Here is a 16,663-nt window from a genome sequence, read left to right on the forward strand (position 1 = left end):
AGAGAAAAAAGAAGGAAAACAATGAAGGAAAAGAAAGAAGGAACAAAATGCCTGATCTTGCTGCACCGTTCTCCAGCAATTTAAGGTACAAGACCAGCTAGAACATCATTCACAGGTACTCTAGTAAGACAGGTTATACCCTACTTACTACTACAGCTAGCCCATGTATCATCTAACCTGATCTCCCATAACTCTCAAGGCATCTACAACTGTTCATCACCCTGTACGTCGCTGGCTGTACTGTCTACGGCATTACAGTAACAATTGTGAGACAAGAAGTACTCAAAATTGGCCAGACTAAAAAATAACTAAAGTAAATTCTGGTGAGCCTTTCGATTATTTTGTGAACAATCAGTACCTGATGAAACTAACCTCATCACCAAAATAGCATGTGACTGGGTGCGCTGTTCTCCTATAGTTTAAGGGGCGGAGCCCGGTAGGCTCATTCTTGACAGGACACCGCCTCCCACCAAATGATTAACTACCCTATATTCTAGTTAGCCTTACAGCAATACAAACATAATTAAGTTTCTGACAGAAAAAAAACTCTACATAAATAAAATTACAAAAGCAACTACAGTTTAAGTGGCGGGGCCCGGTAGGCTCATCGTTCACAGGTCACTGTCTCCCAACTAAGAGTTAACTACTCTAACATTTAATTAGCCCTACAGAAAAAGAAGACAAATTAAGTTTCTTACAGAACAAGGCTCTGCATACATGAGAGAGGAAAAAAATAAAGCTACTGCCTGGGCGTGCTATTCACCTACAGTTTAAGGGGCGGGGCCCGGTAGGCTCATGGTTCACAGGTCACCGTCTTCCAACTAAGAGTTAACTACTCTAACATTTTATTAGCCCTACAGAAAAAGAAGACAAATTAAGTTTCTTACAGAACAAGGCTCTGCATACATGAGAGAGGAAAAAAAATAAAGCTACTGCCTGGGCGTGCTATTCACCTACAGTTTAAGGGGCGGGGACCGGTAGGATCATTATTCACAGGTCACCGTCTCTCAGCCAGTAATTAACTACCCTATATTCTAGCTAGCCTTACAAGAACAAAAAATAATTAAGTTTCTGATAGAAAAAAACTCTACATAAATAAAATTAAAAAAGCAACTCTACAGTTTAAGGGGCGGGGCCTGGTAAGCTCATTCTTCACAGGACACCGCCGACTCCCATCAAATGATTAACTACCCCATATTCTAGTTAGCCTTAACCCCCCCAAAAAATAATTAAGTTCCTAACAGAACGAAACTCTACATAAATAAAATTAAAAAAGCAACTATACAGTTTAAGGGGCGGGGCCCGGTAGGCTCATTGTTCACAGGTCACCGTCTCTCAGCCAGTAATTAACTACCCTATATTCTAGTTAGCCTTACAAGAACAAAAAATAATTAAGTTTCCGTTGAGCTGTCACAATCATGAAGAGAATGGCATGATGACACATAGCAAGCACCTTAAACTACGAACAAGCCATACCGAGAGAAAAAAGAAGGAAAACAATGAAGGAAAAGAAAGAAGGAACAAAATGCCTGATCTTGCTGCACCGTTCTCCAGCAATTTAAGGTACAAGACCAGCTAGAACATCATTCACAGGTGCTCTAGTTAGACAGGTTATACCCTACTTACTACTACAGCTAGCCCATGTATCATCTAATCTGATCTCCCATAACTCTCAAGGCATCTACAACTGTTCATCACCCTGCACGTCGCTGGCTGTACTGTCTACGGCATTACAGTAACAATTGTGAGACAAGAAGTACTCAAAATTGGCCAGACTAAAAAATTACTAAAGTAAATCTGGTGAGCCTTTCGATTATTTTGTGAACAATCAGTACCTGATGAAACTAACCTCTTCACCAAAATGGCAAGTGACTTGGTGCGCTGTTCACCTATAGTTTAAGGGGCGGGGCCCGGTAGGCTCATTCTTCACAGGACATCGCCTCCCATCAAATGATTACCTACCCGATATTCTAGTTAGCCTTAACCCCCAAAAAATAATTGAGTTCCCGACAGAACGAAACTCTACATAAATAAAAATAAAAAAAGCAACTACAGTTTAAAGGGCGGGGCCCGGTAGTCTTATTGTTCACAGGTCACCGTCTCCCAACTAAGAGTTAACTACGTTAAACTTTAAATAGCCCTACAGAAAAAGAAGAAAATTTAAGTTTCTTACAGAACAAGGCTCTGCATATAAGACAGACGAAAAGAAAAAAAGCTACTGCCTGGGCGTGCTGTCCACCTTCAGTTTAAGGGGCGGGCCCGGTAGGATTATTATTCACATGTCACTGTCTGCCAGCCAGTAATAAAACTACACTCCATTCTAGTTAGCTTAACAAGAACAAAAATAATTAAGTTTCTGACAGAGCAAAGCTCTACATTTTATATATATATATATATATATATATATATATATACATATATACATATACATATATTAAAGCAACTGTCTGGGCGTGCCGTTCAGGCTACAGTTGAAGGGGCGGGGCCCGATAGGCTTATTATTCACAGGTCACCGTCTCCCAGCTAAGAGTTATCTACACTAACTTCTAATTCGCTTCACAGAAAAAGAAGAAAAAATAAGTTTCTTACAGAGCAAAGCTCTAAATAAATGAGAGTAGAAAAGAAAAAAGCTACTGACTTGGCGTGCCGTTCGCATACAGTTTATGGGGCGGGGCCCGGTAGGCTCATTATTCACATGATACCGTATCCCAGCCAGTAATACTATCCTATATTTCAGTTAGCCTTACAACATCTAAAAATAATTAAGTTTCTGACAGAACAAAGGTCTACATAAATAAAAGTATAAACAAAGCAACTGACTGGGTCTGCCTTTCACCTAAAGTTAATGGGACGGGGCCCGGTAGGCTCGTTATTCACTAAATAACGTCTCCCAGCCAGTAATTAACTACCCTAATTAGCCTTACAGAAAAAGAAGGGTCAAAAGGGAAGCTTCTTACAGAGCTAAGCTCTGCATATTATAAGAGAAGAAATAGAGAGATACTGACTGGGCGTGCTGTTCACCTACAGTCTAAAGGGCGTGGCCCGGTAGGCCCAGTTTTCATAGGACACCGTCTCCCAGTCCCCAGCTAGTATCTTACTACATTAAGTTCTAATGAGCCTTACAGAAAAAAAGAATAAAAGGGAATCGAGTACATGACTGAACCACGCTCAACGTATAAAAACAAAAATGGCAAATGATAGGGCGTGCCGTTAATATAGGCTTATTATTATTCACATCACACCAGATCCTTACCATTAATTATAATAAAGGAAGGTACAAGCTTCAACTATGTATTACAAACAAAATGTAGTTACCACGCGTTAGTGTCAGGGAAACCATAGAAAATATTTTAAAAATAGCAACTGGCTAGGCTTGCTGATCACCTACAATTTATTTAAGGGGTATGGCCCGGTAGGTTCGTCATTTACAGCCCACCATCTCACATACAAGCATTACCTACCTTAAATTCTTTTGCAAAGCCTTACATATTGTAAAAAATACAAAAAACTCAAAAGTCAATAAAAGAGTCCCTGATCGGGCGTACCATAGACATACCGTTCAAGACCCAATAACAAACACCAGAGAAAAAGGACATCTAAACATCATGCGAAATACTAACTTATCTATCAATATATATATATATCAAATGAAACTTTCCACAAATATTCAATAAATATATGAAATTTCTGGGGTTATGTATTCCAGGAAAACTTATATATGGTAGCCCTATAATAATGGGTGACAGACCACTTGATTGGGCCGGGTGCCGGTAGGCGAACATCTCCCAGACAGAAATTAACTACATAAACGATCGAGCACCTTGACTACTTACAGAAAAAATAGAAAACCTGAAATTACGAAGAATATCAATATGTCAAAGATCATGGATCTTAAAATTAAAAGTAAATATACGAAAGACAATTCCTATATAACAACCGAAGCCGCATTATTCGTAAGTCACTATCTCCAGCAAGGCATAATACCAATAGGCCTCTGAAAGGGATAGTCTTGATACAAAGCTAAACTCAGCCAGCCGGTCAGGCGTTACTCATGTACCTTTTCCTCGAAGAAATATCTTTACATTAACTTATATGTGTGTCAAACGTGCAATGCAGTTGGGCAAGAGGCATATAAAGCTAGTAACCTAATAAACCCTTAATATCGCTTTATGACTGGAATCCTAAAATCCCAAAGGAATGGAATATATACGGAAAAGGACAGTAACAGGAATTTTAAAAATTAAGGAGAGTGCTTATTCAAAATTCTTATCTACCTACATATAGAATACCCGCTTCCTCTCATGTTTTCCTTCGTTTTTATCTTTTTTAATTTGAACAGCCAACGAAGGTTTGCATGATGCAAACACTGCCAAAGAAATGCAAATCGGATCGAAATATCCCCCCCCCCCTAAAATGGGGTATTCTGTATTTGGCCCAGCCCTAAAACACCCTTAAAATGAGAAGCAAATGCTACACATGACTTTCTTACCACCATGATCCAATGAAATCTGCTTCTCATCCATCCAGTGTCGAAACCTGATGTTTGGGTCATCACAGATCAAGTGACAAGCAGGATCCAGGAGAACAGTTGATGGCTCCAAACACAGATTCCCTTCTGCACCATCTTCACATGAAATGGCTGGAGACTCCCCTTGGAGGTTGGGAGCAAGAAAAGAAAGAAGTTAAACCAGCTGACCAATGGATGAAGGTGAGTGGATAAGGTGAAGTCAGTGTGAGATTACGTGATCTTAACACCCCGCTTTACGCCCAATATGTTCATTTGAACCAAATTCATGACCCCATACCAAAACTTTGTATAACCTTTTATGTGATTTTTATTATGGTCTTGAAGGATTTCATATAAGGATTTGTGGGAAGGGGCAAGGCAAAACTATTTTTGTTGATTAAAAACTGACGTACATTTTGCACTGGGGGCAGGCTGTAGATTCCCTTTGTCAAATGCATTTGCACGAGTGGGCTAATGCTATCTGTGATTTCTTTTCTTAAGCTATATATATATTTTTTTCTTTCTATTTAGAATATTTTGTCATAAGATTTCTTCTCCTCGAGTCTTTGAAAACTATATTATTTTGCTAATTTTTAATTTATAAATAGGTTAGGCCTTTAAAGTTATTCTGTTATAATATGTTAATGCATTTTGGAGAAAAGTTTGTTGGAGGGTTTGGGGCAAAATAGCTTAGCGTATTTGATGGAGAAAATTTCATCCACGTTGGAGGAAAATGAAATTATATACCCCATTAATAGATTTTCTTTTTTAAATTTTCAAAATCGTTTAAAGGGATAGTTGAGTTCTGTTTTCAGACCGCAAATGCCTTCAAAGTGCATGGTTATTGCTCTTATTCTTATCTATGACATTTATAGTGCCCTTTAGAACCTAAAATTGCTATAAAGGTAATTTTAGACCCCAAAATGTGTGAAATTTAGCCAATACATTCATACCAATTCAGCTCCACTTTAAAAAAAATATGGTGACGGTTAATTTATTATTTCATTAAAAATAAAAATACATGAGCCGGCTAATTGTGGGTAGTATAAGCAAAACGAAAATGCCAACAAAAAAGCCAACATCGGCATTGACTGAAATTTTTGAGCGACTTGTTGCAGTCCTTTAACATTGGGTTTTCACACTTTGTGTTCCAGAATATCTAAATGAAGATCTAGATAGCCAGTAGCTACCCCCATTTTAAAGGTAAACCACAGTGTTTTAAATCAATTGGACAATAATGTCAATCTACACCTGGATGAAGAATGACAATATGCAGATTAAATAATTTGCCAAACGGTATTCATGCCAGGCTGGGTTTTGATCCCTCAACTGCTTAATTGTAATTCATTGATTGAACCACTATACCATGACGCAGACAATCATTTGACTCAACGAACATTGTGGTTATATTTAAACATCTTGCCAAAGGACTGTAGAGCCAGGCTAGGATACAATTTTTCAACCTCCCGATTGAAGCTGAGACACTGAACCACTATACCACGGCGAGACCAGTCACACACTGTGGTTTACCTTTAAAGCTCAACTGAGTGGGATGAAACTTTGTCATTATTGTGTCTATTGTCTCTCATGAATAAATCATATGAAAAAAAGTAATAATAGTAATAATGAAGCAATGATTGCTATGACAGCAATAATACTGTGGATAACATGAATACAAAATAACAAAAGTAAAGACAAAATAAAACAAAACATATTGCTCACATGGGTAAAATAAATGTATAACTACCCCTGTTCCCCCACCACCACCCCTCCCTCTACCCCATACTCTACCCCTGTTCCCCCACCGCCACCCTCCCTCTACCCCATACTCTACACCTGTTCCCCCACCGCCACCCCTCCCTCTACCCCATACTCTACCCCTGTTCCCCCACCGCCACCCCTCCCTCTACCCCATACTCTATCCCTGTTCCCCCACCGCCACCCCTCCCTCTACCCCATACTCTACACCTGTTCCCCCACCGCCACCCCTCCCTCTACCCCTTCCTCTCCCCTCGGCTCCTCCTCTTCCCTCTCCTCCTCCTCAGTGTCCTCCGACGCACTCCAATGGAGGTGCCACTCCTCCTCCTCGTCCTCCCTCGCCACCCCTTCCTCTGCCCTCGGCTCCTCCTCTTCCCTCTCCTCCTCCTCAGTGTCCTCCGACGCACTCCAGTGGAGGTGCCACTCCTCCTCCTCGTCCTCCCTCGCCACCCCTTCCTCTGCTCCATAATCTCCCCTCGGCTCCTCTTCCCTCTCCTCCTCGGTGTCGTCCTCTGCGCTCCAATGTAGGTGCCACTCCTCCTCCTCGTTCTCTTCCCATGCTGCCTCCTCCTCCACCTCTTCCATGCGTTGAACCTCAATCTCCATCTCCACCTCGTCCACCACCACTCCTATCTCCTCTTCCACCGCTCCTTCCTCCTCTTCCACCGCTCCTACAACGACATCCTGTATGGCCTCTAAAGCGGCCAGTTCGGCCTCTTCCACCGCAAGAACTAGCATCATGTTGTCTGGAGAAAGAAAAAAGTCCAGTCCGATTAAACGAAATCACAGGATTTATGTGAATTCAGTCGAACAAGGCTCGGATCCCTTACAACTTTTTAGATATAATTGCTCGTATACTTAAAAAAAAAAAAGATCCGGACATTGTCTTTCAAAATCATTATGACCCAATATAGCAGTTCTCGTATAGTTTTTTTTCTGCCTGAGCTCAGACTGTCTGAAAATGGCCATGCATGATCTATTAATATAAATCATAATTTTGATGCAAAACGCTAGAAGAGAAAAATACTCTTGTCAATAATGGGTGCATTAATGAAAACATTATTTTGGGATTATTTTTTAATAAAATTAGGATAACCTTTTAACCATTACTGTACTGGGTTACTTAGTTTGAGCACCTCCCTGACTGGGGAGGGGCGGCTGGGAGATGCCGCTATGATCTCGGTCGTCGAATGTCCGATGAACACGAAAATTTGCATGTTTGAAGATATTCACGTAAGAAAAGATGGTACAATTCGTTTTTCCTAATATGCAAGTTGTTGTCATTATAGCCTAATTGATTATACAAATGCTAATTTCATACATTTTACAGAAAAATGTACATATTTGTCTCCAGACTTTCGAAGAATCTTGAAAATGCATTGAATAAACATTTCCTTCATTTCAAATTCATGACATTTCATCATTTTTCTATTTGGAAATGCAAAGGTTAATTTGCATAAATTATGAATACGCATATTTCATCATTTTATTTTCTTATTATATCTATTGTTTTATTTGTAATGTATTTGTTCGGGAACATATCAAAGCAAGTTGATATCAATTTATATCTCACACTTGTTTGAAGAAATCTAAACCTGTGTTCACATTTTTGCTTGTACATGAAAAGGCAATTATAGCACTCTTTGATGACATGCGCATACGACTAATGTGACACCTTACAAGTATATCTGATTTCGACGAAAATGGTATCAAAATATGCGTATAGGACTTAGGTGCGTAGTTGCGTAGAAACGACAATTTAAAATTCCAGGGGGGGGGGGGGGGGCTCCCAGGCCCCAGTACGATAAGGGTTAATACAGGGACAGCATAGATAATGGATATACACATATGATACGCACATATACAGAACCCTGTTCCTTATATTTTGACGTTGACAAAACATGGAATCAAATTTTCTCCAGCTATCTTATGTAAAAGATACGTGGAGATGTTTCCCATAATATTGAATTTAATGTCGCCAATAGCCTAACACTAATTTCATTTTAATTTTGATAAAAAAATGAACATGGTATGGAGTAAGCAGCAGGCCAATATGGATCAAACACTATATTTCAGCGGCTTTCAAGGTGTGTTAACTTTGCACAATAGACCATGCGAAGCCGTAATGAAAAAAGGCTCCAAATTTTGATATTTTTTATTTTGAAATAATAGTCATACTATTGAATGGCTTATTTCGGCCAATACATGAAATATCGAACTCAATATGCAGAAATATTTCGTTCAATATTTCCTTGTATTGACCCTAAAGCCATCCAATAGTATATTCTTCTTGTATCCATGATTGCAAGATATTTTTAATGTGAGGAAACCCAAAGAAGAAAAAAATGTGTCATGCGGATAAAGTCTTTCAATTCCACAAGTGGAGAAAGATATAATAAACAAATTATAAACTTACGATGCTGAGTACACTTAGGAGCGACGCCTGGAAATCGTGAATCTCGGCTGCATAAACGGCCTTGACGGGTTACTGACGAACACTTAGTAGGTCTGTTTAGGTACAGATTGACTAACCTGTATGACAAAAACAATATCTAAATATCAGCTTGTCATTTATGGAATAACTATCTATTATCAATATAGTGATTTTTGAGGTGCAAGCGATCCCAACATAATTATACAGACATATAAACACGTTCGTGGGGAGGGGGTCGTAATAAGTTGATTTCTATATCGCAACAGGTCCATGATCGCATTTACGCATTACTCCATTCTTTTTGACACAGACTACAATTTTGTGAGTATTTGAAAGCCCTTATCACAATATCTGCTTCATCTGTGTAAAATTCTAAAAAGTGATTAGGATTTTTTAACGGGCGAGGGGTCAATTTGTCCAATTCCATGACAACAATTATTGTTAATCATAAAAACAAAAACAAAAAAAACAATTGACTGACTTTTAACTTAAATTAATTCATCAGCTGCAATTCTTCTCACATTCTGAGTTTGTCAATAAATTAAATCTTCGATGTAATTATATCGGTTATACCTTTAAAATGGAAGCATATTTGCTAAGACCATCTAAGACAAATCGAAGAAGGAATTATTGTAGCATGAGCAAAGTTACTTAAGTACTCTCTTAAAAAAAGAGAGTGAATTTTCACTCTATTTTCACTTTCTTGGGAGTGACGTCCGTGATCACTTGTTTGAGTGAAAATCGTTTGATTTTAGAAGCTTTCTAAGAAAAAAGAGTGTGTTCACTCTATTTTCACTCCATTTTCACTCTCCAGAGGAGTGACGTCCGTGATTTTGAAAATTCACTCTTTTTTTTAAGAGAGTAGGTGTTGTATGTTGACAAACTCTTTAAAGTTCCAATTTCCCAAAAGAAATGGAAAAGTATTCTTTCAAAATAAGTTGTTAATTGGAATCAAATTTACATTATTCCTTTTAATGTTATTTTTCGACAAAGTTAAGGTATTTTCAGTTCCAAATAACTCACAACTTGTAATTTACTTTATAATTTCTTTCTAATAGCTTTCCCTTTGTCGTCTTACTTTCATCATCATTCCTCTCCTCCATGTCTTCACAGTTCTAACTGTTCCATTCTTCTCATTCCACTCCCTCCCTCTCTATCTCTCTCTCCCTCTCTCCCATCTTCGGCAGGTCTTCCTGTTTTTCTTTCTTACTTAACCCTCTCTCTTTAAATCGTTCTCTCCCTGACCTTTTCCCTCCCTTTCAGTAATTGTTTAATCATGTTTTTTATGGTAAATCCGTATATATTTGTAGCTTTATAGACATTCAATGTGCATTACGGTTCGAAATTCAACAAATCTTCTAATAATCAGTATTTACTTGTTATAACTCAGTTAATCAGCCTAAATTTCTATTTAAAATATGAATATTCATCACTTAACAATGATTACAAAAATAATAATAATGCCGAATCTATTTTATTTGTATCATCAATTTGTTTGCAAGTAGGGAATATGTAATATTATAGGGAGTTACGATCTATCCGACTGTGTATTTTTTGTACTTGTCTATATATCTAAGTTTTGTTGAAATGCTTTTTAATACTTGTAAAACTTGCAATGTAATTTAGCTTTCGGGCTACCATTTTGCAGTTGTCTAATAAAACCATTCTACTACTACTACTACTACTACTACTACTACTACTACTACTACCATTTTCTTGTTGTCAATAAGTATTCAAAGGCTGTTGGTATATCCCATTCTGATGTACGTACGTTTTGTTCAGAAGATTCTTAGATGATGTTGAGAAATATACCCTGAAAATAATATTAAGTTAACAAGTATTAATTTCATCTTTGTCATCCCAGGTTGAAATTATTTCTCATTCAATTTCATTATTTGATGCACAACATCATATATTTTCATGTTTTAAATGTTTGAAGGGATCTTGATCACTTCCATGTTTTCAAAAGAAATTGAAATATCATTATGAAGTTGAACAACCAATCTTTGTATGCGCAATAAGAGAGGTATATTTTATTTCTCGATAGATGGAGGTATGTCCAACTTAAATAAATACTAGAATAATACCAACTAAATACTAGAATCTTGTTTTTCATTGTACCTTTCTTTGTCAAATGTATTTATACATCATTTTGTACATTTGCTTATACTGTTTTATGCTTTGAAAAAATTGAATAACGACATTAGTCGAAGAAAAAAAATGAGAGATTTGAGACAGAAACATCATTGTATTGCTCTTAAAGATAATGTGTCCCTCTTGCGGCCTAAACCAAATTAATGCAGAATATTGCAGGGACTATGAATATGTCACGTGTGTCTTATCTGTGAAATGTATAGTTTGCAGTCTCCTATAGTATTCAAATTATGCAAGGAAACCCGTTTTAATTCATAGACTTTACTTTCAGACACTATTGAGTGACAGACTGACTTTTGTTTTCTTTGGTAATAACATTCATAAAATGAGCTGTAAAAGGTACATGAGCATTTTGTTTTACACATCAATAACCCGATTCTTTTAATGGCCAAAATTAAGCAAACTGAATCTTTGCGCAGCACAAAACGTACGATCAAACGGTACTAAAAACCAGACCATTTTCTACGCATAATTTTCAAAACGTGTTGCGAAAATTCCTAACGGTCGATATAATTCCAAATATCAAAAAGGCAATTGCCAGTTCTAATCTTTTCAGGGGAGTTTTCAGTACCTCTTGTTTATGATGGGATTCACACAAAATTATATTTTCAGCCTGCAAAAGGAAAACACACCACCTGAGTGTGTACTATCATTTTGTTGGTATTTATGAAGAGCAAAGGAAACATGCACAGAGTTGGTATTCAGGGAAATTTCAGATATGAAAGGTGTTAGTATAGGGGGTGTAAATATTAATAATTAAGAATGAAGCAGATTTAAAACATGTATTGGATATTGTAAAAGTCAAAAGTAGGATTAGTTAACCCTAAAAATGCCGGGCTATTTGAGGTCTTAGTACGGCCGGGGGGGGGGGGGCATTATGGCCCCCTTAAGATCTCGGCCGTGAAACGAGCCGATCTCCGCGAAAATTTGCATGCATGTCAAGTGAAGTGTATAGTATAATATGATAATTTAAATTTTCTGAAAAATTCACTCATTTGCATATTTATGGTAATTTATGCAAATAAGGTAATAAAATTACAATTTTACCCATAAATCATACATTATTCATATTTAAGCATTCTTTTTCACTTCATATATTCATTAGACCATTTGGAATAACAAAACGATACTAAAAAAATTATGAAGAGCCAGCCTTTTCCTTATGTTATCTCTTGTTTTCATATTTCTTATGTATTTAATTGTTTTTATCAACTTATGTATTTTATTGTTTTTGTGGTTTTATTTCATTTCTTACTACATTTCAACTATTTTGACTCCCAAAACAACCACCTAAACTTTAAACAAGACCCAATAACCAATGTTTGATCTGTTTTTTTAGGAAAAATGACATTTCCTTATGTTTTGTACAGAAATCACAAAAAAATGAGCGATTTTCGGGCTGACATGCAAAGACAAAATGTCACATGACCTTGTAACTGTAGGCCCGGTTTTCAAAAGAAATCTTTTAAAAGATGCGCAAGACTCGAAAGAAAAAAGTCAGCGAGCGGCGGGGCGCCATCCATATGCGTTCCAGAACAATCAGGAAAATCATGGAGGGGGGGGGGGCATAATGGCCCCGGCCTTATTCGGGTTAAGGAGACACAAATAAAATACTTTTGAAAATATGTCTTGTTTATATCTAAGGCTTTACCCACTTAACTTAACCGATCATACGCTTTTATTTCCACATTGTAAAATCCCCAAAGGAGTGGGTAATCTGCCATGGTAGGCAAGCCATAGTTAGAAGTGTATTCTCTAGTTTTCAGACCTACATTAATTTTGAGGTAAATTCTATCTTCGAATGTGTAAACTGAATAGTTTAAACATATTCGTTTGGAATGTTGAAGTTTTGTAATTTTGATGTGCTGACGCCTAAAACATTGTACACGAATTTCATTACATCGTATTTTTCTAAGCATAATATATTGGTGTATTTTTATAAACTATCAAATGAAAATATCCGGGTGATACCCATCTCAAGAACAAAACTGATTCACCGGTCATGTAATAAAATTATTTCCTGGAATCATTTTTAATCTTTTAAAAAAAATTCCTAATTCATTTAAATATTGGTATTGCGACTAAGGCTATGGCTAGGCTCTTTTTACTCACCGATAGTATTAATTTCACGAGATACTAGCTAGTAAGCTCTTCATGAAACAGTTAAGGAAGATCAGAGACATCTCCGAAGTTGGCGGATAAAGTTATGACTGTCTTGTCGTTGGTTTCTAGAAACGGGCCCCTGGTCTATTGTCATGAATGATCTAGAAGAAGTACCGGTAAACAGCGATGGTAGACGAAGGCGTACAATACTTTGCCTCCTTCCTTCCCCCTGTTAGCCGGTCATATCAATTTCCATGTAGGTCTACGGAGGAGGATTAAGGTCTTGATCTTCCCTCGCAATTCGTCGTTTTTCGGGTTGTAATAATCAATGAATTGAATTTCAGATCATTTTTGAAACCCCCTCCCTGATGTAGTGTTGTTTAATTTGGGCTTGGAAATTAATACAATATTCAGATTTTCTGGATCGGGCCAGTAGGGATGAGAACTACCGTGTGAGTAAAAAGAAAGTTAACACCTAGAAAATTGCTAATTATTTTACAAATCATCTATGAACAGTAAATTATTAAACATCTTATGAAAGAGTGTTTTATCCCGAATTGTGTGGTATGTGTTCACGCTTGGGGGCATTGTTTGCGAGAGTGCAAAAATCGAGTTGCGCCGAAGTGATGCCTACAGTATGTGATATGCTGGGATTAAAGTGAGAGAATGAATTCAATGTATGCTTTTTTGCAGAAAAAAAAGTCACGAACACACACATGCACATACACACACTCGATAACAAATGTTCGTTAATATTTGAAATTCCATATTTGATATGTGTGGCATGATTAATTTTGTTAGGGATTTTATTTGGATCTGCAATGACCGAATTAGTACCCAAATCCCAATTGTTTTATTCCAACATCACAAAAGAAACTTTGACGCAAGTCGATTTCTGCACTCTCGCAAACAATGCCCCCTGTTTGTCCAAGCGTGTATGGACACATACCACACAAAAATGATACTAAATGATTCGGGATAAAACACTTTCATAAGATGTTTAATAATTTACTGTTCAAAGATGATTTATAAAATAATTAGCAATTTTCCAGGTGTAAACTTTTTTTACTCACACTGTAGATGTTACCCTTGTTGATGGACTTTTGGAGGATACTAGTACAGCAGGTCGTTAGTACAATATTCCTAGCCTTTCAGTGCCACCCCTCCCATCTAATAAACAAGACTGATTCACCGGTCATGAAACGAAATACGCACAATTATATTTCACAAATAATTGTATAATTTAATCTACACAAATTAAGTATATTGCATATCTTATTCCCTGATACTATTTTTAATCACATTTTCATTCCTAATTCATTTAAATAATTGCAGTTTTCCTAAAATTACTTTTTGTTTAATCCGGTAGAACTGTGACTAAGGCTATGTCTTGGCTCCTCTTCTTGCCGATAGTATCGATTTCACGAGATGTCTAGCTAGTAAGCTTTTCATGAAACGGTTTAGAAAGATCAGCGACATCTCCGTAGTTGCCTGATAAAGTTATGGCTGTCTTGTCGTTGGTTTCGAGACACGGGCCCCCTGTGGGTTTTTTTTCATCTGCGAGCATCACTTTCCTATCGTGGAAAAATGTGCTCATCTGAATAGGTCGAATAGGGAATAGCTTCATAGTAGTTTCTCCCTCCACCCCCCCCCCCCTCTAAACAAAAGAAGAAAAAAAAAAAAAAAAAAAAAAAAAAAAACTTGAAGGAATTAAACAATAATGATAAGCGGGAAGAAACTTACTCTTCATACGATAGTTCCGCCTTATGTTGCCAGCATGTTTTGGTAGCGTGTCTTGTTTTGCGCTTACATCTCTCGCGTCCTACAGTCTTCGTGAGGCAAACGCATCGGTGTCGGATAGCCCCGTACATGCTTGGATGCTCGAAGTCAATGTTCATCTACGTAATGAAAGCAGAGCAAAGAAAACACATACAATTAAATGACTGAGATATTTAATCAAATTTGAATGGAAAATTGAATTGAAAAACTAATTTCCATCATCACAGTCATAGACCAAAAAGATGGATAAAATGGATGACAAAGATAAAATGATTGTTTTACAGAGTGAACGGTATTACAAAAATACATATAAAGTGACATTATTACAAGTACATATCATGTAACCATATTACAAATAGAAAATGAAATGCTATGCTGATAAGGCTTGATCATTCAATGCACACCATGCGCATTGGAGATAAAGATATTGGTTAGGCCTACAAATAAAGAAAACTGGATTGATTTTGATCGAATATCAAATTGTATTTCCCAAGAACGGGTCGTAAAACCTATCGGGGTTCTGGTGTCTGGACCGAATCCCACTTCCCTTTTAAAAATCCATTTGACTTTCCTTAATTATCAAACTAACACATCTGCCTCCGCCCTAGCTATTTCAAGGTGTTTTCTTTTTGGATAGGTTTTGTTCACCTTAATATCTCCAATTCTCATTCAAAATAAATTTTCTTTCATTATAGTTTTAAGATGTCCCTCTATGAAATTTGGTACAATTTGAATATGACTGTGCTATATAGTGCGTGAAAAAGCATTCCCAATCCTTGATATAATCCCATTATAATCTGTGTTACCTTGAGTTATATATGTCATTTTAAAGAGTAATTAAGATTATATATAATGACACGGATGACTGAGCAACAGCTATTTTCAAGAAGCATTGTCAAAATCCTTTTCTACCAAGTTTAGAATAGAGAAATATATATTTTTCAAAAGCCCTTACGCATTGTTATTTCAGTCCAAAAACTATTGCTGATTTTACATTCATATTGTACATTTGAATGGAAAAGGTGAATCTGTCAACTCAGACAAAAAAAAAAAAAAAAAAAAAAATATATTTTCTTTATTATGCTGACACAATATTGGCTTTTCTCATATTACCTTCTAAGGTAAGCCATGTAATTTCATCCAAAATTGAGAAAGTTTACTTGGGATACTATCCCTTTTCCAAGAAATTTTACTGTCAGCATCTTTGTTAGTTATGCAGTGGCGTAGACAGGTTCGTACACCTAGGGGGGGGGGGATGACTCAGGGGTGGATCTAGCTTTTTGCTAAGGGGGGGGGGGGTTGACCAAAATAATGACGATGCAGAGCATCGTCCACGAGCCGCGAAGCGGCGAGCCAATTTTTTTGGGGGGTGCTTATTTGAACCCCGTAAGTGATGTTTTCCTGGCATCAATTAACACAAATGGAGACCATAAAAAGCAGTGCATGATAACGTCTTTTTAAATCAAGTAACAGTTAAATACACAGTTATATCCAGAGTTATCGTGTGTTCGGTTAAGTTACCAGATGAGTTGAATATCTTCTCACAATATTTGCACTTGAAAGGGTTTCTCTCCAGCGTGCGTTCTTTTTTCTTTTTTTTTTCTTTTTTTCCTTTTTTTTTTTTTTTTTTTGGGCCGCCCAAGGGGGGGGGGGGGGTTAAACCCCCTAACCCCCCCCGTAGATCCGCGCCTGTTTAATCTTGTGGTTATCTTGTGGTTTCCAAACCACAAGATAACCACAAAATACTTGTAAGATTTTCTTTTTATTACCGTCTGAATTGGCTTTCACCGTGTGAATGCGGCTAATAACAATAAACACAATTACAATAATGATGAGGATTATTATTATCATCATCATAATTATTATTATTATTATTAATATTATAATTGTTATCATTATTATTATTACTATTATTATCATCATTATGA

General features: G+C 37.0%; 1 protein-coding gene across 1 annotated transcript; it reads right to left on the reverse strand.

Moving 5' to 3' along the window:
- Positions 1 to 4,167: 4,167 nt before the first annotated feature.
- LOC115927852 (cilia- and flagella-associated protein 251-like) lies at positions 4,168 to 7,006 on the reverse strand. The gene is made up of 3 exons (XM_030994124.1): positions 6,568 to 7,006; positions 4,490 to 4,651; positions 4,168 to 4,181 (listed from the first exon to the last, which is right to left on the reverse strand). Exons 1-3 carry the CDS (start codon positions 7,004 to 7,006, stop codon positions 4,168 to 4,170), a joined length of 615 nt encoding a protein of 204 aa, XP_030849984.1.
- Between the last annotated feature and the right edge of the window lie 9,657 nt (positions 7,007 to 16,663).

Source organism: Strongylocentrotus purpuratus, unplaced genomic scaffold (genome assembly GCF_000002235.5).
Source record: "Strongylocentrotus purpuratus isolate Spur 01 unplaced genomic scaffold, Spur_5.0 spur5_scaffold_21, whole genome shotgun sequence".
Lineage (NCBI taxonomy): Eukaryota > Metazoa > Echinodermata > Echinoidea > Camarodonta > Strongylocentrotidae > Strongylocentrotus > Strongylocentrotus purpuratus.